Source organism: Apis laboriosa, unplaced genomic scaffold (assembly GCF_014066325.1).
Source record: "Apis laboriosa isolate Shangri-la unplaced genomic scaffold, ASM1406632v1 scaffold158_cov153, whole genome shotgun sequence".
Classification (NCBI taxonomy): domain Eukaryota; kingdom Metazoa; phylum Arthropoda; class Insecta; order Hymenoptera; family Apidae; genus Apis; species Apis laboriosa.
The window spans coordinates 201,593-224,182 of NW_025222082.1; the positions used below are offsets into that span (position 1 = coordinate 201,593).

Consider the following 22,590-nt stretch of genomic DNA (forward strand, 5'->3'; position numbering starts at 1 on the left):
TCAAACCACTCGATTACTTCCACGTTTGCGCGCTCATAAAGAAACAGAGGGAGAGAAAAATAGAGACAAGGAGAGAGAAAGGGAAGCACAGATCCAGCAAGAATGCTAAGAGCATTCGAGGGTTCGTGACATTTCAATCCCCCGATTCTTTTCAAAGCTTCCAACGGAATCGTTCGTCCGCTCGTCTCTTCCGGGTGCTTAATTCCACAGTATAGAACGACTATAACGGCAACCCACGCGATTTTCGCGATTAAATAACGAATGAAGATCGGGTAACAGAATTGCTAGATCACGATCCTCCGCTTAAGATGATACACCTTAGCGCTTGTGGTTCAAAAATGAAGAATCATCGTTGTTAGAGTTAACGATGATTATGGTATAAATTAATTTTTATATCGAATTGATATACAATTTGAAATTTCTCGATTACACGATTTTATATGATTTTTTCTTGTAAAAAAAAGGACTAAAGATTTTTAACCAGCGTTATATAGTAAGGAAAGATTATATGAAAGAAAATGGCATAGATGCTGGTCATAAGAGCGATAAAAATATATATTTTATCTCAGTACGAAATAAAAAAAGATATTTGATAATATAGAGTTCATTGGCAACACATTACATTTAAAAATAGCTCTTCTATAAATAGTTTTATAATCTCATATCGTATAATTTTAAACTTGGGTCGTTTACCCTAAACGAATTACCCAATTAATTTTATAATAAGTATAAGATTACTTAATCTCTTTGAGCGATATTTTAAATAAGCCTATACTTTGAAACAAAAAAAAAAATATATATATATATATATACACGAATTAAGTATATGAAATTTCTTTTTCAATACAGCTCAATATCAAAAGACAATATCAATGATTATAGAAAAGATCCTGATTATAGAAAAAGATTGAAGATTCTTTGACCGAGACGAAAATTCCTTCACTTCAGTGAACCGTTAAACGTTTCTTTAAAGAGAAACCATATCGTTGCAGCAATTAATAGAAATCGATCTTAAAGTTTGATCCCAAGCTTTGAAAACATCCTGTGTATTATGTAAACGCATTCACATTGAGAGGCATGAACTTTAGAGAAATAATTAAAGAATTCCCCTAGAAAAAAGCGCCGGACTAGGGGAAAATATTTTCTTTAATAATGAAAAAAGTTACCAATATTTACATGGTAATTAATAGTTTTATTTCCCCATACAAGCCTAAGACGTGACGGTATCCATTCATCAATGTCGCGTGCGAAGAAAATTTATTGTTCATTCGTGTCGTCACGTTGTGAACGTGCTTCTGCTTCGGCAACAAAGAATTTTTAATTGACCAGTTCTACTTAAAATTACCAGATCCGCTTTACTCGCATAAAATTCGTGGAAATTCATCGAATCGAATTTATTGATTATTCTCTAAAAATTTTCTATTCTATAAATACATGTATTCTATGAATACATTTTCGTTCATAAATCATTTGATACTTTTTAAATTTAAACAAAATTTTTAGAAAGATTAATTAAGAACTTTTGAAATATGAGCTACTAATAAATATCGATATTAATCTGCAATTATAATTTATTCTTAGTTTCAAAAAAAAAAAAAAAAAAAAAAAAGAATCACTTAACCTTTTGGTAATTTATGAGCAAAAATAAATATAGATCTATAGAAATAAATTTATTCGCGCGCGTGCATGGGTTCGTTAAAGTTATATAAAAATCTACCCTTGCTCGATTTTACAATTAATAAACGCATCAACAATATTGCGGTTACAAACTATTATAAGTGGTTCAAACCTGAGATTCCATTTTGAGATAATTGCATTAACGAAGAGCAATTGATCCATTTAAGTATGGTTTTTTAGTCAAATTTACCTAATTTTATAATTTCATGCTTTCGCATAATAAATCGAATTTAATGCAAAATATAGAATTGGAATAACATAGAAGAAATGTACTTAAATAACATATTATGAACATCATTTAATTTGGAAATTACATATCTAAATTTTTATATTTTAAAAATTTTATTTATTTTATTTTCTCTACGATAAATATATTTTTTTCTTTATCTATTCTTTATCTATATTTATATACTAATTTATTATATAAATATTCAATATAATAAAATTGAAAAGAACCAAATGTAAATCAATTCTAATTTTAAATAAAAAAAACAATTTAATTTTTAACTATATAGGTAATTAATAAAATTTTAATTATCTTTTGAATGATGAATTTTATATGTTGAACATATTATCGTAAGTAGAAAATATTTAAAAAAAAATAATTTTTTTTAAAATAATTAAAATTAAAAATAATGTAAATTGTTTTACGTCAACACATTTTATTAAAATATAGTGTATTTTTAAAAAGATTTTAATTTAGTTTCTGACAAATCTCTGACTAAATAATGAGTATCGGAATTATTTAATGGACGACGCTTTGTTTTAAACGGATGCTTTTAATAAGCATATTGCGGTACACTGTCATCGTGAGCATTATTAGAGCCACAGTACCGGTACAATAAACTAACTGGAACCAGGAAATAGCCGATGCCATGATGAGTCGTCGCACATCCATGATTCTCTCGTGGCTACGTCCCTTCGAGAGAATCTACGGAACAGGAAATAATTTTTCGAAGAATACAGCTTGTTTTGTCATGACAAAAACTAGCCTGACCAGAGTTTCGACGTGAAAATATTCGGATAAAATCGATGATTTGCGCATTATAATGATATTGTTGTGTAGAAAGAACGAAAGATTCGATTAAAAAATGATTATAATTTTTAATTCGTATATTCTATTAATTTTTTATTTCTTCGATTTCATCTTCATTTTTAACTCTATCGTTATCTCTTAAAAATAAAAATTATCTAAAAAAAAAAAAAAGAAAAGAAAAGATATTCTATACTTTAATGTGAAAGATTTTAACTTTTTACTATTCGATTGTTTTTTTTAACGAATTATACATCTTGCAATTTACTTTTCCAGGATATTAACGAGAATATTAAAATATTAAGAAATTTCCTTTTTGAATGAGACATAATAAAATAACTTTTACTCTCATTTTAATTACGAGAAGAACGAATAAGGAAATACGTACACTACATACGTATTCAAGAAAGAATTACGCTTAAGTTTGCCAATCAAAGCAAACAAAATTCGTTAAAGGATTAAAATGTAAAACACGATCACAGAAGTACCAATTCCGTACGGCGCATAGATAATTTAATCAATATATTCATATTTTTATGATCGATACATGTCATCCGCGGATCCATCCATGTATTTTCGTATTATTTAGTTATTTGTTGAAAATATAGAATCATATTGCTCGGCACGCGATATTGAAATAAAATAAAGGGGGCCGAACCCGAGGTTACAGCAAATCGTGTACAATCGATAGCTCTATACGTAGCTCAAAATAACTGGAGGATCAGCTTCTCAAACAGCTTTATCGCTCATTCAGGTGTCCAATATTTCAGAAGCCCCCAATACATCATCAAACTTAAACTCATTGTATAAAACAAACGTAAATCAGACAACGATTCTTTAAATTTTCATATATTTTAAGAGCATGTGAAGAAATATTAAAAAAAAAAAAGAATAAAAAAATAACTCCAACATGAAAATCATTAAGCTTTATATCAAATCTTAAGGCAGAAGATATTATCAATTTAAAAGACAGGCGGATCTCATCATCTACCCCTATTCTTTCAGGTGCTATTCAGCAGCCCTGTCTATTCAGGAAGAATGTGATCGACAAAATAGAACATGGTGAAGTGATTTTAAAAGAAGCATACTTAAGTTGCTGTACATTTAACATACTTAACTATTGACGTAAAATTGTTCAAAAGTTATTTGTATGTTGCAAGATATTTTTAAAATTAAGTTTACGGTTGGATCTATTAACACATCTTTTGCTTGAAAATTTTGTAAAATTCTTTTATCCAAAGGCAAGCAGAATTTTCGAAAATTAATTTTAGAATTTCTTTTTCTTCAGTGTTAACTTTCGAGCATAAATTTATTAAGATCACGAAAAAATAATTAAATTTTCCAAGTTCTCTAATAAAAATACTGAATGAGAAATAATAATAAGAACAAGTAACAACATTTCACTTCCAATTTTTCCCTAATATTTTATATTTTATATTTTATATAACTAAATTTTACATGTTTCTCGTTACTCTTATTTTATAAATAGAAATATTTTTTAAAATATTGAAATATATCGACGAAATATATTATTTTTTGATAATAAAAAAAATTAATGATTATAAAAAAACGAACGTTAGAAAATGACTATCGTTTAAAATCGTCTTAAAAAAAATAAACAATAAAATCAAATTTCTAACGATTCACGGCATATAAACCTTTCAACTCAACACCTGGCTGTTTCCCCGACGTTAAAATCATGCCACGTAAAGCCTCTTTTCTTTCCCAGGAAACAGAGCCAGTGTTCGTGTTAATTCTCACGCGGTGCAATCCTGGAACCGCCTAATCCCACAAAAGATCGACCCACTTAGCCGAGCGATGCATGAATCGTTCTCATGGTGCAGACCCAATTTATCACATTTCGTGAAAATTAGTGTGTGACCTGATATCGAATTAACTGTACTTCATCGAAGACACAATAACTTCGAATGGCCTATATTCGGTGAACGCCAGTTCCGGTCTCGTATGGAAAGCAATAGTACATGTCGTTGACCGACACAGATCTTTCATCTATACTCGTCATGGCTGACGATAAAAGAGCATCCTTTAAAAGACAGGCATAATATTCGTTCGATAAAGAACATGGTAGGAACAGAAGGAATAAAGGGGATAGAAAAATGTCCTATTGGCTCGTACGTGGCTCGATTCTTTTATTGTTCCTCGAGTCGATAATTTCCTCGATCCTCCTGAACCTGAAGAGGAAGGCATCAATCGACAACCAAGGAGGGACCGATCGAGAACGATGAACAAATCCTTCTAATAATGGAAAATGTCATTCCGATCAATAAGTCTCTCAACTATTTTAACAGCGATTAAATTCTTTGTTGAATAAATTATTGGAAAAAAAGATAAAAAGTCAATCGATTTGGTTGGATTTTGAAAGAGTTCTCACAATATATTGCGTTTGCAAATGCTTTTATATATTTTGAATATATAAAATAATTCGAGAATAGATAAAATTAATTGGCCTATTCGTTATTTGTCTATTAAGAGACAATGCAACGTTTAATTTATAAAATTTTTTACAAAATATCAATTATTATCTATTAATGTATTTTAATATTATAATTAAAGGAAGTTCCAAGAATTTGTTTACTCCCTTGTTTTCATTTAATATAATGGTAATCATTTATAAACAATCGATCGATATGATATCTACCGAAAATTTGAATAAATATCTTTTATTTAGTTGTTTATCTGTTCCGTATATTCGAGAAATCTTTTTCTTTTCTTTTTTTAAATATTTTAGGAATTGAAAATTTGTATTGATAATACTACAATTTAATTAATTTATTATCAATAATATAAAAATTTTAGGAATTTCAATCGATCATCGAAAAAAAAAAAAGACAATTATATTCTGTCTTTTTACAAAGAAACAATTTTAAAGTTCAATTGAATAAAATTCAATTGGCTGTCAATCAAAAAGAAGTTAATGAAGAATTAATGAATTAATGAAGAAAGCCTATGACATAGAAAAATGAGCAACAAAGTTGCTTTGAATTTCGTTTTTGAGAATCTGTTGAAGATCGAATATGGCGCAAAACTGGCAGAACATTTTATTTGGCTGAAAGTCCAACTCTCGACTTTCATTGCGAACAAAAGAATTCATTTTACAGCGTGTACAATACCGTCGCTTATTATACACTTCAGTATTGTTCGAAAAAAATTTTTTCTGCTTTTTTTTCTTTTTTTTTTTTTTCGATTCATTATTCAACCGTTTCGGTTAAAAATGCTGTTGACTTGATTTATACCATTAAATATTCCTATCATTTCCTATTAATACTTGTATATTATTCGAATTGATTAATGAATTAAATAAATTAATGAAATAAATCGAATATTTTAATTAATATTGAAACTATGAAGGACATACATTTGAAATTAAAAATTAGATATATAGAATTATATATATATAATAAATCGATTAAAAAAATTGAATCAAGATGAAATAAGATTAATCGAATAGTTTAAAAAAAAAGAAAAAACAAAACGTCTAATGAATTTTAATCAGTTATGTAAACTATTTTAACAATAGGCCTCATTAGTGAAAGTTTATGATAGAAATCATTTAATAATGTATCTTTCAAAAAAACCCGCTTATATAGTCATTTTAATATAACAAATTAATCTTTTAATCATTAATTTATTCTAAAACATATATTTATTCTAAAACATAAATTAATATTTATCATGAACACAATTTAGAATATATGACAATATGATAAGCATATTTCTATATTATGTCTATACAATATATAAAATATGATAAGAAATGATATAAAAAATTTAATTTTACATGTAATAAATATGAAGAAATGAATTATTGAAAACTAATGGCTTATATCAGATAATATATATATCAAATATAATTTAAAATATAAAATATTTTGTATCAAATCAAAAATTATTTTTCATATATTCTTTCAATATTATTTTTTTACGTTTAAATTACAGAAAGAAGAAAATAATTGTTAAGAAGAGTTGTTCAGATCCGAGAAAAAAATATTCAATGAAGCACAACTAACATTAAATTACAAATTGCCAAGTATTTAATGGCAAGAAGAGAAGAAGAATAGAAGAAGAAAAGGCAAAACGAAGCATCCGCGACTTTACGGATTACATTCCTTCTACTTAGTGTGTTGCGTGTAAAGTAATGAAGTTCCTTGTATATATATGCGGGTGGTGAGAGACAAGCATAAGGTAAACATAAAAATGCCGAAGTGGAACGGTAAGTAAATCTAGCGAACAGCGAGAAAGGAAAGGCTTCCCTCTTGGGAAACAACTTCGAGACGAGAGTAAAAAAACATTTCAACGCGCCTTTCGAGCTATGAATCTTTGCATCGTCGTTAGAAAGTAAACGAAACGTTATTTTCTATCTTTATGAATTGAATTGATATTAAAATTGAATTGATAATAAAATGAAAAGGAAAAGAATTGATTAGGATCAAAACTGATATTACATCAATTGCAGAATCTTATATCGACATTACTTTTTTCATCAAAATTGCATCTTGTTGTGAAGAATATATTGCGTTATAAGATAATATAAATTTTTTGTATATAATTATAATAATAATATTTGAAATTACTTTAAAAAGAAAAATTTATAATAATGATATAAAGCAATTGATTATCATTATTATGGTCGATATTATTATATTATTATATCGACATTATTATAGTTGATTATAAGTAAAAAAAAAAGTACTATCTTAACAATAATTTATCCATAAGCTATATTATTATAATACTCGACTAATATTTCATAATTTATCTAACTCAAATGTGCAACGAACGTCCAAATTGAAGTTCTGTTAATAGTTCATTTCGTTTAAATCTACTTCTCTTTATTCAATCTCTTTGTACGCGCATTATTACACTTTCGATTCAACTCTTTTATTGACAATTGTCCACATATACACGTGTTTCATTCGAAGCTGTGGATAGAATCTGCTTGTTGATCAACCATATGAAAAAGAAAATAATCGAAAAAACGAAGAAAAAAAAGCATCTAAAAAATTCACGTCTGTCGAAACGATAAAAATCAAATTTTCTATCATAATCCTGAACCACAAAACCGCAAAATGATTAAAAACAGAATAATAATAAAAAAAATCACTCACCATTCCTGGATACATCCAGTTCCACGAGATTTTCGAAATTCTGAATATCTGGAGGCAAACGGTGAATTTCATTGTCACTCAAACCGAGTTTTCGTAACTTCTGTAGCCGAAAAAAATTCTGAAATGAAAAAAAATGAGTATTTGTAATAAGTGTTTATAAAAGAAAAAAGCAATAATTAGAATAAAAATATTATCAGCTATGTCGTTCTTAGTTACATTATAGGTGATGGAATGATACGTCATGAACACAATAGCAATAGGAAAAGAGAGATACAGAGAGAGAGAGAGAGAGAGAGAGAGGGGGGGGCGGTAGACAGAAGGGGGAGAGAGAGAGAGAGAGGAATGATATAGGAGGGAGGGGCAGAGAAAGAAAAAGATATACGGTTATAAGACAGAAAGTTGGCATGTAGCAGTATTTGTTTACCTTCGGTAGATCACGAATATGATTCGCGTCTAGTAGGAGCTCCTCCAAACTTCTCGAGTATCGTAAAATATCATCGGGGACGCACGGCAGAGAGCAATGACGCTTGTCAATGTATTCCACCTGCCTGTTACATCCTTTAAAAATTGGAATGCAGCGGAACATGGTATTATGGCGGCTTGCGCGTGTTCGTAAATAGCGCTCTTTTCTAGTGTCTTTGTACTCTCAAAATAATATGATTAGCCGCCCATAAGCAGAGGTTAATAATATATATACACTATCACATGACAAAAAAAAGATAATAAAAATTTATTAAAAATAATGTTAATAATTATAACAATGATATTGCAACACCCGATTTCAAACGTGACTACTCTTTTCTAGGACTCTCTAAAATCTGAGCGTCTCCTCTAGCACACAGGATATATCTCTTTTCTAAGATTGGCAAACTCGTTAGCGTACAGTTTCTCACATCAGCGCTATCTAGCGGAAGTTACTAGCTAGTAATTTCTATATGGAAACTGCCACAGTACCCCCCTCCACTCAAATATTTTAAGTTATTAAACCGCGAAATTAATTCTCTTTTTAACTACATATATATTTATTATTGGATATTAGATATTTGTTATTATTCTGGACAGATTATTTTTTTGTTTTAATTTTTGCGACTGTAACTGTTAGAATTTATTCTAACAGTAAATTCTAAATGTTATTTCTTTTAAGAAGATATTTCATATATATATTTCATATATTTTCTTTTGATTTAATTTTTTTATAAATTTCGTTTATTTTTTCAATTATTGATCGTACAACTGCACTAAATTCTACACTCATCACAGCAATGGACCACTATACCAATTGTTTAAATATTTTATAACACATGCACAGTCGCATTTCTAACCAGCCTACAATAGACTACACAACTACTTCAATACAAACACGCTTGCCGCAAATTAATTTAAGTTAGTTACACATTCATCATATTTCAAAAAAATAATAAAACACTGATTTTTTTTTTGTTTTACATTTTACTGTTAATTTTATATTGTATTAACATTTTTAAGAAAAGAATTAAACCCGATAATTGAAATATCGTTAATTATGATTAAGGATGTACTGTGACGGCCCTTCTACACTCGCCACCAGAGGGATTTACACTGAAACACAATTCTCGCACACATGCCTAACTATTTTTCTTTATAAATATATCCCTTAATCTGGCTTCTACATCCCAAAGTTTAAGACACGGGCCTGCTAGATAGCCTTATTGATGATGAGTCCACTAGCAGGCCCAAAACGAAATGCACTTTCTCCTTTTCTTTTTCCTTCTACTATCTTTTTTCTTCCTTCCATTACACCACAATATTTTTTTCACCACTAAATCACATTAAAACAATACCGAATTGATCGAATATAAATTATCGCATTGCTTTTTACATTATACGCTATTATTTACACATATTGATAAATAAAATAACTTAAAAAAATTTACAAGAAAGAAAAATAAATGAAATACATGTCAGATACACTTTCAGATTCGACTTTAGACACCCTTACGGATCGTGGCTCGAAATCAACAGCGAATCAGTGAACGAACACACGACGCTTTGAAAAGACAATTCCCCCTCCATATTTCTCGACATAGACTTACTGCATATATAGAAGAGAAACTCTAAATTTAATAATAATAAACATCTGAAAAATAAATAATTTATGAAATGAAAAAGATATTATTTTAAAAAAATAATGCAATAAAATATTTTATATATTAGAATTTATAAAATACTTTTTATTCTACTTTTTATACTATTGTATTATATTTATTTTTATACTATTTGTAAAAGTTAATTATTACAAAAAAGACTGTTTTTTATAACTTCTTACTAAATATTTTTTAAACTCATATAATATAATATAATATATATGCTACTAATATTATACATTCTATTATTCATTATTATATTACTAGTATTATATATTCTATTCTTTTATTGTGTTAACTATCAATATAATTATTTGTTTAATAAATATAATAAATATAATTGTTTAATAAAAAATATTAAAAATTATATTTGAATAAATATTTAGAAAAAGTGTATATTAATTTTTATTAAAATTCAATTAAAAATTTAGTTTTAATATTTTTTTATTTTTATAAAATTAATTTTCTATGAACACAAAGAAAAAAAAAGAGAATCAAAATTATATTTTTAAAACAATTAAAATAAAAATATATATATATAAATATATATAATTCTAAATATTAGTTTTTCAAAATAAAATATTTAGTAATTATATGATAAAAAAAACAAGTTCTTCTTTATCGACTGTTTATGTCTTAATATTTACAATACAACTAGAGAGCATTCTTAAACATAGGAAAATAAAAACTCATTTTGTTTTACTTTAATATTCATATAAATTTATCATATAAATTTGTTAAATTTAAAAAATTAAAACATTTTTAATAAAGAAAAAAAAAGATCATAATTTTGATTTACTGAAAATTATTTTCACAATATAATTTAGTATATTCAATCGTAAGACAATTTATAGTTTATTTTAATAAATTAATATATATATATGTATATATTTATATAAGAAAACTTACTTGTAGTATTTGTTAAATTTTCATTTTTTTACAATTAATATTATAATTTGGATATATTTAAAGTATTATATAATCGATTTCATAAAAAAATATTATAAACTTATCTTTAAATTAATATTTATTCAATTAATCAATTAAATTAATATAATTTAATAAACATGTGATTTAATCTATTTTTTTTTATTATAGTTTACTATATTTTTAAATATATTTATATAAAAATGAATATTGCATTAATATCAGAATATTTGGAAACATATCAAGGAAGAGATAAATTTTTAAAAACATTATCTTATATGGCAAAATTTGCCACATTAGGTGTATCTTCAAATGAAACAAATAAAAAATTAAAAATATTTAGTAATCAAATGAATGAATGTAGAATGATTTTAAGATTATTAAATGATATACCAATGATTCATTATGCTATGAAGTATGAATGGAAAAAAGAGGTATATATATTAAAATAAATAATATTTATAATATAAGAAATCATATTTGACAAATTTATGGTTCAATTTTTATTTATATATTTATGTAATATACAAATTTCTACTATTTTTCAACAGGTATATATAAATTTTATATCATCTAATAGGAATCAGATTGGTTGATAAGATATGCAGAGCTAACACAGATTTTAATAGACATCATATTTTGTCCAATAGAACATATTTTTTGGGCAGGTAAACATAAATTAATTAAAATCAATAACAAAATATGGGATAATGCTTCAACATGGCTTTGGATAATTTCTCTGCAATTATCATTATTAAAGTATGATAAAAAAAAAATATTAAATATTTTATTCTTCTTTGAACATTTTTATTGCATGTATGTTTTTAGGTCTTTGCGAAAAATTAAATTCAATAATTATAAAATTCATCTTAGTGAAATTAACTATAATACAAGGTAAATTTAAATATAAATACAAAAACATTTATAGTTTGATTAATAACATGTTATATTTTTTTTTCTGATTTGAATAGATTAACTTTGAAGACAATAAACAAACAAAAATGGAATGAATTATTGACTTGTATAAGATTAATATTAGATATAAGTTATGCAATTAGTTATTTGCCATCTGGTATATTATGGGCTGGGCAGTTAAAAACTTGGCATATTGGAGTACTTGGATCTTTATCATCTTTAATTGGTTTATATCAAACTTTCAACAAACAAGAAGAGCATAAAAATTTTTAATAATAATTAAAAAATGAATGAAAAATGATAGAAATTACAAAATATTATATATTAAAGAATAAAATATAGAATAGAATATTATATTATTAAATATAACTTTAAATATATTTCTTATTTATTTTAGTCAATTTATATAAGAAATATTATGTAATGAACATAAAATAAATTATAATTAAAAAAAAATCTTAATTATTTAATTTTTTTCATATCACTTAAAGTATAATTTTTCATATTACAAAGTACAATAATGTTAACATAATAAAGAACTATTTATTGTTTGTAATATATCAATTTTGTGTTACAAGGTATGTTTTAACAAAGATATATGTAATACGTAAAAAGCTAAAGCAATATAAATTATTGATTTTCTTTGATTTTTCTGTAAGAAAAAGCTTATTTGATTTTAAGCTAATTAGTGTACTTATATAAGTTTACTATTGATTGAATTGTTTTTACAAATTACTCAAGTTTCAATATCCATAAATTATAGATGTACATACGTTATATTATTAATAAAAGTGAAAGAATAGGAGGCACTTTTATGAACATAAAAAAAATATTTTGCTACCTAAGGTACGATGTAATCATTGCCTCGCGAGTGATTAAATCTCTTAAAAGTGATAAGAAAGCTTGACATTATGCGTACCAATAGCAGTCTTGTTTTTTTAATAATAGATCACCCTGTATCGCGTGGTTATCAATGATTTAAAAATAATTTGTGTTTTCCACGTTAGAATAAAATCTATGGAGATTATATTAAAAGGCACGACTTATTAAAAGTTTGTAAATAAGATAATATTTCCGATAAAAGAGCATCTTTAAAATTTCTGACGGCTTATTTTTTGGCCGTTAATTCGATAGTTTTTAGTCTAAGAGTTTTTGTCGTTCGTTTATTCAGAACCATTCTTAGGCATTAGCAAAAACTGATCGTTTGTTTACTAAAAACTTTATGATTATATTCGAAGCTTTTGTAGAATATAATATATATATTATATACTATCTTGTATGTTGTATTAAAGCACTTCATAGGAGTATTTTCTTATATATATAATAACCATGTTGTTTGATAATTGCATTTGATGTAACGCGATATTTTTTTTGTATTTGTTCCACTTTCTTAAACCAAGCGAAATTTTAATGACTTAGAAATATGAGAAATATGATAAATTCATCCTTGCCTTCAATATGTAAGTAATTCAAAGAGTATAGTAATATAACTTGCAGTTGATTATATGAATTTTAAATTATAAATCTTAATTAAGTTTATATTTCTACCTTGGAACATTTACCATTAACAACGTATGATCTACAATTACTTTTAATATAATATGAAATGAATCATAATTTCTATAGACAACAAAGACTAATTGTGAAATATACAATGTATTTCAATAATGTCTTTTTATACTATATCCGTTTTGAATTTTCTAAAAATTAGAAATTGCAACAGTTTATACTTTTAATATAACTTCAAATTTTTAGTTTCAAATTTCACAAATTTCAAATATTAAAATTTAATTTTATTTCTATTGATATTGATTATTATGATTTATGGTTTATTATAATTATTTTAACTTTTTATAATTTTTTTTCTCTCAATAATGAGGATATTCATAATTACTTAGCAGAATATGATAATCAACTATTAACCAAACAATAATTATATCAGTTTAAATAATATGCTATAATTTAAATTAATTTATAAATAAATAACAAAGTTAAACAAATTAAATATAAAATAATATTATAATGTAATATCATTTCTGCTATCAATTGATCTTTATCTTATGATTTTGTTTATATTATTTATCAAATTTTCATGATATAATAACATTTAATATCTAGCAGTTTGCATAAGCACACATTCTTAAGGCCAGGAGTTTGAAAAGGGCAGAAGGGTCATTTAGAGAAATTATTTTCTCAAACGATAAAGAAAAGGAACAAAATAATGAAACAAGAAAGGAGGAACGACAATGGAAGTCTATCTGCAAAAATATGATTTTTAATTCACTCAACAAAATGATATCAAAACATCAGAAACGCGATTAGAAGTAATATTACGAAATCTTGTTGAAAGAAAATACATAACATAATATCGTAACAAAAAATAAAAACAGAATCAATTTACTACAATCCGCTCCAGAATCGTAGACCATGTACTTCTCCATTTCGTCAACAGTTAAACAGTCCCTCTAAACGAAAGCTCACAAAGGCTTACCGCTTTGACTAAGAATATAAATTATGATTATAGTGGCCATTGGCAATACCCTTATACTGTACAATCTAACATAAAACTACAACGACGGGCAATATCATCGACAAATATCGATATATAGCCTGGGTTCTAATTAGTACTCAAATTAAATGCGTTTTTCGCAAAAAAAATAATAATAATTAAATTATTAATTCCTCCTGCCGCTAGAATACCACAATAATCTAATCTCATCGAATAGTTTACGATTAAGCGTAATATTTCGCCGATAGATTACTTTAGCGGCGTATTGTATTTTTGTGGTTTTTTTTTTTTTTTAATATTATAAGCTTAGTCCTCCTCTCTTTCTTTTTTATTTTTTTAAACAATCGAGTGGCTTCTCATTTTATCGTATAAAAATTATTGTCACTATAAAAGCCACAATTGGACCCACACGAATTCAATGTAAATGCACACTCGTAACGCATAATTATCATATAATGTGATGTGTTACTCAATGACACAATTATATTCTTCGGAATAAAACGATTAACAAGAGAACCAGTCCCTAAATAAACATACTAAATAAAAATACTGTTTGTTGAGAACGTGGTGGTGGCCGCGTTCGAAATAGGAACTTTATATGAAACACGATTTTTATCTATTAATTAGTCTCTATACCGCGGACGTACGTGATAGTAACGATAATAAACAAATCGTTGCATTTGCCGATCAGCTGGTATATCCGGTATTTCAAAGTATATCGTCAAACCAGCTGCCCGCAGCTCTGCGATAAAAACTAAGTTTGCACCCTGTCAATAAGTCAGCTAGCACAACGTCCGTGCAAAAACAAATAGTCAAAAAAAATTGAATGTGTGACCATGAAAGAGAAGCTCAATTGTATATTAATAGTAATTGTACTTAAATTGTGGGATTATTCATTCCACGGGTCCAAGAATTTATATTTGGTGATAATCCGACAACTTGATTTGTTTTGGAATTACGCATTAAAGGCTTATGGTGCCACATTGATTCCATCGAATGCTGCCATTGCCAGCAACTGCGACAGAAATACCGGAAGCACACCTAGGAACAAAATAAAAATAATAAGATATCTTTTATTTAAAAGTACGATATATTTTTCATACCACTTCACGACAAAAATAGGGTCCTTGTTGTACGGAGCATCCGGAACACATAGAATCTTCTAAATACGGATCAACTTGCACCTATATATAACAATAGAGATTTTATTTAATTTTTTTCTTCTAGAATTTTTTTATATATTATATTTATTTTATAAAATTGTGCAAACCTTTTTTGTAAATTTGGCAGTTTTTATCTCTATAAAAGCAGCTGAAATTGCTTTCATATATGAATGTTTTGTACTAAATGTAACACGACCAGATCCAATTGGATATTTGTGTTTGTCAGTATCAATACCTATAATTAATTTTAGTAGTATGCATTTAACAATTGAGATATACTATAGCTTTTTACCTGCATAAATAACGCCTCGAAATAGATCATCCATAATTTTTGCTAAACCAGCAGCAGTTAGCATACCATGAAGAGCACCCACAAATACTGTTTTATGAGGATCAAGTTTTTGTGATGATGATTTTACATAGTTACTGTCTTCAAGAATCCAAGGTATTACTTGTACCTATATTACAAAAGTATTATAATTATAATGTTATAAAGAAATAATACATTTAAATTTAATAAAATAAATTTCATAAAGTAATTTAATTAATTAAAAAATGATGCATACCTCTTTTGCTTTCATACGTTTAGACGATATTTTGTAATACCAACTTCCACCATTGGTAAAATCATGTGTACAACATGCTAACAAAGTTCTTACCTTAAACAATATATATTCTTTCTCGTTACAAAAGAATAAATTTAAAAAGAATAAAAAATATTTAATTACCTGTTTTTCAGATTCAAATATAATATATACATATCCCTTTGGCTGTGTAGCGGATTGATCCTTTCCGGGCCATTCTACTCTTATTTGACCAAACTGCTTAAAAGTAGCAATTAAAAGAGATTCTGTAATATCCCAAGGTACACCACCAAGAAATACTTTAGATGAATAACCTGATGGTCTTTGAGTACGTTGTGGTAATATACCGCTCCAAGTACATGTTGGATCACAAAGTGCTGAAATAATAATTCTTTAAATATTGCTAGCATATTCTTTAATTGCGTATCATATTTTAATAAGTGAATTATACCAGCAGCACTTCGATGAAAACGTGCTACACGTTCAAGTGACATTTGTGGGTCTAAAATATTTATAGGAGGTGAATTTAAAGCCATATGATTTCCAGTAGTACAACAATTTTTCTCGTGTGATAGAAAGGAATTCAGAAAATTGCCATTTTGATTCGATCCGTAGTGATGACTGCGATTATGTCCATGTGAGTGATGATGATGCGTCGACGATGAATTTTGATGGGATGAAGATAAATACTTTTTCACTGCCATTCGTTGGAACGCGGCTGCTCTATTGTTCGTACATAAATCCACTTCTGGTGACATCAACGAACCCAGAGACTGAGGGTAACATTCGTGTGATGATGAGTTTAACGATAAACAGTTCTAAAATGAAATAATTTTTTTTTCTCTAATTTTGACGAACTTATATAATTAATATTTATAAATTAAAAAAAATACCATTATATCGGATAGAGACCCATCCACACTACTTATACCACTCGTGTCTGAGTCCGCTGGTGAATTTGATCTTGATCCACTGCATCCCATCACATGAGAATATTCGAAAGTGGGACTACTACAATCGCTGATATTGAAAAGAAAAAACAAATTATGCATTAGTATAATCATCTTGTTATATTACATACAATCATAAAATGGTTTAAAAGTTACCTGTAAGGTGGTGACCCACGAATAGGTCTCCCATAATAAGGAGAATGAATGGGCGATGAAGGTGAACCCACATGTTGCAAAGATCCTCGACTTTTTAACGATGATGCTGTTTGATTACTACTATTCGTAGATGAATATGAATAAGGGTTCGAATAAAGACTTCCAGGAGTGCTAGGGCTGCCGGGTGTGGTAATAGAACTTGGAGAGCTTGGAACATCTAACATTGATGAATTCGAGCATATTCCGTTCCTATCATCACCCTATATTAAATAACATAAAACAGTTAATTAATCAATTTCTCAATTTCTCAAAAAATTCTCATATTTAAATAATTTTTTTATAATTATAAATAAAAAGAAGTTAAATATTTCCGATTTCTTTAAAAGAAAAGCTACAATATTATGCTGCAATATAAAAAATAGGAACAACGAAGTATATGATTAGAAGTTTATAAAAAAGTTGAAACTAAAGAAAAGTAAAAATAGAAAGAATAGATTGTGATAGACCCGTTTGGCTCAAGCTTGTAAATTCTTGGCTACCCTGGAATCCGGGTCGTACTAACGCGCGCGGCAATGCGTAATTTATTTTGCCCAACGCATTATATGTCGACTCTAATACGCGCATTTCGATGTCCTGCTGGTCCTTTATGTACAGATTGCATCCAGCAAATGGTGAAGGTAATAACGTTAAAGGCGTCGAGAAGAGCCTGATAAAATGTCCATTAAAGTGACTATTCGATAAGACATGACTTTCATAGTTTCTTACTTTTACTTCTTTTGACCACGAATGATATTATTTAATTATTAATAAAATAAATTATAATAATATATTATAGTTTATATTATATAGAAAATATTATATTAATTTATATTATAATTTATATTACAATTATTTCAACAACAAATAATTATAAGATTTTTAAATATTTTTCGCACAAATAATTATAAGATTTTTAAATATTTTTAAATATTTTTCGCACATTTATATGCAAAAAATTTTGAAAAAATTCATGATATATTTTCATATCAAATATTTATTTTTAGGTTTTATAATTAGATGTTCAAAAAAAAGTTATAGAAATTTTATAATTGCAATAATTTTGCAATATAATAATGAAAATGAATATATAAGACTAATAAATAACTTCAGTATATTGCAAGATTTTAATTTAAAAATTATGTCTTGTTATTCTACATCCTATATAACATATTAGCTAAATATAGTATTTTATAATTTGATTCTTTCTGATTGCATCAAAAATTTCATAAGCAAAACAAAACTTTATTTCTATCGCCACATGGCTGCCACTATCTCTATCCGTTATCGTTATTTGCATTATCCTAAATTATGTTATCTTAAATTAATGTTAGGGATTCATTGTAACAAAATTTATTGAAAATCAATATATCAGGTAACCAGAAAGTCTCTATTGTACAAAAAATTAGCAACGCGATCGACGGAGAAGGAAGTTTGAGGAGTTGTTGGAATCATTCCAATGAGGATAATCATTGTTCCGGTTATTGCATTGGCAGCAGGCAGACGTTTTAGAATACTGCCTACTTCTATTTGAAATTTTATCATATCTAACATGTGACATTCAAATTGAAAGAAAATACTTTAATAGTCTTTGCATTTCTATACATTGAACTAATTAAAATATAATGACGGAAGCCATTAAATTATTGCTGATATATCATTTTAAAATTTTTAAAGTCAAAGTAAATTTTATTAATAATACTCCAAATCTTTCAATTATAAAATGAAAAATCAATTAGCTTTTGACGAATTTAATAAAAGCAATAATAATTTAACAATTTCTATTTTATTATGCTATATACAGTTAAATTTTTCTTTTAAAAAGATTAAAAATAACAAGTATAGTTATATTTATGAATAAATTATTGAAAGTAACTTTTATGACATAAATAACAAAACTATCTTATCTAAATGAGATTAAAATTATTCATGTCAAGCAAAATTTATGCATAATATATAAAATAAAAAAAAATATTACCTGATAATGTTGAGAGGATCCCTGATTGCGACCCTGATACTGATAATTACGACAACTAGGAGACGCAGCTGTTGATTGACTGCTTATCAACGATCCCCGAGGTAAGCCAAGTCCGAATAAATCCGAAATTGACATGTCTCCTGATGTGAGGGAAAAATATAAAATATGTTACCGTTTTAAACAAAATCACAGAAAAAATACGACACAGCGCCGCAAGGACTATCGATTGACAAACGACGAACGGGCACGCTCGTTAGTTTTGAAACGACCTAGCAGGCAATTAGAACAAATTTTTTCATTTCTCGAGTGTTATGAAAAAAAAAAAAGAAAAAGAAAAAACAATGTAATTCGTAAAATATATATATAAATCCTATTAATAATTAAATCTATATGGAAACAAATAAAATATGCAAATATATAACAATTATAAAACAAATATAAATTAACCCTTTCATCAATAATCAATATAAAACAAATTATTAGTTATAAGAAATTATTGATTTTATATTTATGATAAATTCAAATGTAAATAAATTAATGAATCAAAAAATATTAAAATATTTTTATATTCATATTAGCTTAATCATATTCAATTATCAACCCATCTTAGCAAAAGGTTTAATAATTTTTCTGAATTTATTTAAAAATTAAAATAAAACATTATAAAATCATATAAAAATTAGTAAAGAAAAGAATCTTTTACCATCTATATTGTTATTCTTGTTGGATTGTGTACAAGACACATCATGTGAATATCCCTGAAGGTTGGCCGACGGCGGAGGATCCAACAGCAAGTTTCCAATGTATTGCAATTGATGCAGATGCTCTCGTTCACTGTCGCGATCGCGTTGTTGTTGTAATTTGTCACGATGCAACTGTTCTCTATCACGTTGTTGCAGTTGCAAACTATGTGATTTCTCATTGTTCCAATCAGGTACTTCTGATATTTTCACTCCATCGACATCGCATGACAAATCTAACTGTAGAAGATGAGAGAACAAATCGTTAGAATATTTCAAATCAAAAACTTTAAACAGTTTGTTTCTGATTATGTGATCACATTTAGTAAATTCATATCACGTAACAAGATATAATATTACAAAGTGATAATAGAGGAATACTGTCACCATTTTTTTTTTCACAGAGATACGTTTGAATTATTTTACAATTTATTTTTTCTTTTGAGATAGGAAAATAATTATAAGAAAATAATATAACGCGGTTAATTTTTACGATAGCAATTAAGTAGCGCGTGTGTAAGTAGACATTATAAGAACGCTACATGGAATGTTTAATTTGATCTATGTAAATTATATTGTGTTTAAATATGTTAAAGAATTATGAAAATTTATTTTAATTTTTCTATTTTTTATAAATAGAGAATATATTTTTTAATTTTTATAGACTTTTTAATTTGCATAATTATGATCAACGAGTATTCATGTTCGTTGCTTCGTTTGTTATGCTAACCGATTTTCTTGCGCAATTTCCGGTAAAAGTGATGAAATTTCAGAACTTGTACAATTCCTAAGAAAATAGAATTACGAACAATTTAAATAATTTCGAACGGTAAAACATTTCTTTTAAATTGTGAAATCTAATATATCACCTACCACTGAATTCCTCGATGTCATCGCTACGAATGATATCAGCAAACTGTGTTTCGAGCTTTCGGTACAGAATAACGAAAACAGGAGCCTGAAGGACGCCACTCCCAGTTTGCGTTCGTGGAATTCGGAAAAAAAGTTTTGCAGGGTCGGGGAAGATATTGAGGCATTCTAAAGGTTCAACAAGAGAATTCCAAACTTCGTAGAATTCAATGCTATCAAGTTCAAAGTCGCACAAAACCTAAGGACGCTTATAATCCATGCAAATGATCATTATTTCGAATTACATCAGACAAAATAATAACACTTTTAAAATTTTTAAAGTTTTATAACCCGTTGACTTATCGAATTATTCGAGGGTTGCACTGATATCGATAGTTCGGAAACATCGAAATATGCTGGAAATACAATACTTTATATATGTAGCAAAAATAGGTGAATCTAGTCTTTATGAAATTTCAATCTTGAAATTATATCATGAATCAAAAAATGAAATAGAAATATTAGAAAAAATAGAATTTTAACATAAAAATAAAAAAAAATTTATGGAGTGTAATAATAAATGCCATTATTTATTTATACTATTGTACAAAAATCATGGCTTATTTAATTTATTACATTTTTAATTCATTAATACGACTATTCTCAGATGTACATTTTGTTTTATAATCATAATAATAATCTGTATATTATGTTTGCAAATAGTATCGTATACATTTCTATAAAATTTAGAAATGATATCAAATAAGGATATCAGACAATTTTTGTAACAAATTATAAAAAATTCTTTTTTGTCTTCATTTAATATTTTTAAATTGATTAATGAAGGGCTAAAGGCAGCGCAATATAGATAAAAGGCATGGCTATCAGCTTATGAAACGCAACGTGTTTTGCACGTGGACGGCTCAGACGCGTTGCGGCTCAACGTACGATTCGTATGTTTGTTTACAAGTGAGGACGCAGGACATTCTTTCGATTTCGATTTTACATTGTAGTTTCTACGTTATAATTATTGCTGTATACCGGCATGATTTACATAGTAAATTTTCTATTTGAAGCGACATCATAGCACTAGCGAAATTGTAAAGTAGGTTACCAATCGACCAATGAAAAGTCAAAAATAAGGTTTATAGAAAAATAAAGTATAATATTTATATCGAAACATTGAGAAAAAAATATTAAACAATAGGAAAGAAGAATACAGAATTTTTATGGAGGGATAACGACTTACCAATTGCATTAATGTAAGCATGTCGATCTTTGATTAAGCCTTGACGAATTTTTCAATTGTTCCGATTGCTGTTCTCCACCAATTCAACGTGATGACTCGTAATGTGATTTAATCAATTATAAGCTTAATTAATATATATATATATATATATGTATACACATATACATATATATATATGTTCAAGCAATTTTTTCAATTTATAATAAATACGAAAAAAGTTAAATATGCGAATTTAATAAATTAGTTAATTAACAATTATCTTACATTAAAAAATTTAAATATTTGATCCCGCCGGGTTTTTAATTATTCGCCGGGGGATAATATTTTAATTATTTTAACTCTTAGAATCGCCTATTTTTAATTAATTTATTAATTTTTTGAAAATAAAATTTATTTCTCCTTATGTTCAATTTAATGTCGATACAGAAACGATGGAGACGGAACGCCCATTCTTCTCCACATTGCTCCACTCTGCGAACTGAATTGAAGATCTGTTCCTCCCTTTCCCCTTTTCACTAGCAGGTTCCATCTTTGGAAACCACCGGCGCAGTTCGCGAACGCGCCCTTGTGGAATT

The 22,590-nt window shown here is 27.1% G+C and overlaps 3 protein-coding genes across 10 annotated transcripts in view; 1 reads left to right on the forward strand and 2 right to left on the reverse strand.

The window, feature by feature from the left end:
• LOC122710855 (protein lap4) overlaps positions 1-9,824 on the reverse strand; it is a 47,489-nt gene extending 37,665 nt beyond the window's left edge. For 5 of the 7 annotated variants that reach the window (XR_006346003.1, XM_043929019.1, XM_043929021.1 and 2 more), the window contains exons 1-2: positions 8,261-9,824; positions 7,837-7,954 (exon numbers count right to left, since the gene is read on the reverse strand). Coding sequence is in view for 6 of the 7 variants with exons in the window: in XM_043929019.1 (XP_043784954.1) it covers positions 7,837-7,954; positions 8,261-8,422 (280 nt within the window). In the remaining variant the exon portion in view is untranslated. The remainder of the gene's footprint in view (positions 1-7,836; positions 7,955-8,260) is intronic. The other 2 variants (XM_043929018.1, XM_043929017.1) reach the window with 2 other exon arrangements.
• Positions 9,825-11,052: 1,228 nt separating this feature from the next.
• LOC122710844 (peroxisomal membrane protein 11C) lies at positions 11,053-12,151 on the forward strand. Its single transcript, XM_043928996.1, has 4 exons — positions 11,053-11,320; positions 11,467-11,645; positions 11,715-11,780; positions 11,858-12,151. The coding sequence occupies exons 1-4, from the start codon at positions 11,090-11,092 to the stop codon at positions 12,072-12,074; spliced, it is 693 nt and encodes a 230-aa protein (XP_043784931.1). The 5' UTR covers positions 11,053-11,089; the 3' UTR covers positions 12,075-12,151.
• A 1,909-nt stretch (positions 12,152-14,060) lies between these two features.
• On the reverse strand, positions 14,061-22,200 carry LOC122710828 (cytoplasmic polyadenylation element-binding protein 1). Of its 2 annotated transcripts, none has more exons than XM_043928975.1 (12): positions 22,016-22,200; positions 19,881-20,157; positions 19,178-19,317; positions 17,164-17,423; positions 16,951-17,077; positions 16,509-16,875; positions 16,202-16,434; positions 16,040-16,132; positions 15,766-15,931; positions 15,581-15,708; positions 15,414-15,494; positions 14,061-15,351 (listed from the first exon to the last, which is right to left on the reverse strand). In XM_043928975.1, the coding sequence occupies exons 1-12, from the start codon at positions 22,034-22,036 to the stop codon at positions 15,187-15,189; spliced, it is 2,058 nt and encodes a 685-aa protein (XP_043784910.1). In that variant the 5' UTR covers positions 22,037-22,200; the 3' UTR covers positions 14,061-15,186. The 2 variants fall into 2 exon arrangements, with proteins under 2 accessions (XP_043784910.1, XP_043784909.1); XM_043928974.1 differs by lacking the exon at positions 22,016-22,200 and adding an exon at positions 20,791-20,839.
• Between the last annotated feature and the right edge of the window lie 390 nt (positions 22,201-22,590).

Coding starts and splice junctions, on each gene's coding strand:
- LOC122710844 (XM_043928996.1), top strand. CDS start 11,090: ATGAATATTGCATTAATATCAGAATATTTGGAAACATATCAAGGAAGA. Junction 11,646..11,714: donor CTGCAATTATCATTATTAAA/GTATGATAAAAA, acceptor GTATGTTTTTAG/GTCTTTGCGAAAAATTAAAT. Junction 11,781..11,857: donor GAAATTAACTATAATACAAG/GTAAATTTAAAT, acceptor TGATTTGAATAG/ATTAACTTTGAAGACAATAA.
- LOC122710828 (XM_043928975.1), bottom strand. CDS start 22,036: ATGCTTACATTAATGCAATTG. Junction 17,078..17,163: donor CGTGGGTCACCACCTTACAG/GTAACTTTTAAA, acceptor TTTCAATATCAG/CGATTGTAGTAGTCCCACTT. Junction 16,876..16,950: donor GGTCTCTATCCGATATAATG/GTATTTTTTTTA, acceptor ATTTCATTTTAG/AACTGTTTATCGTTAAACTC.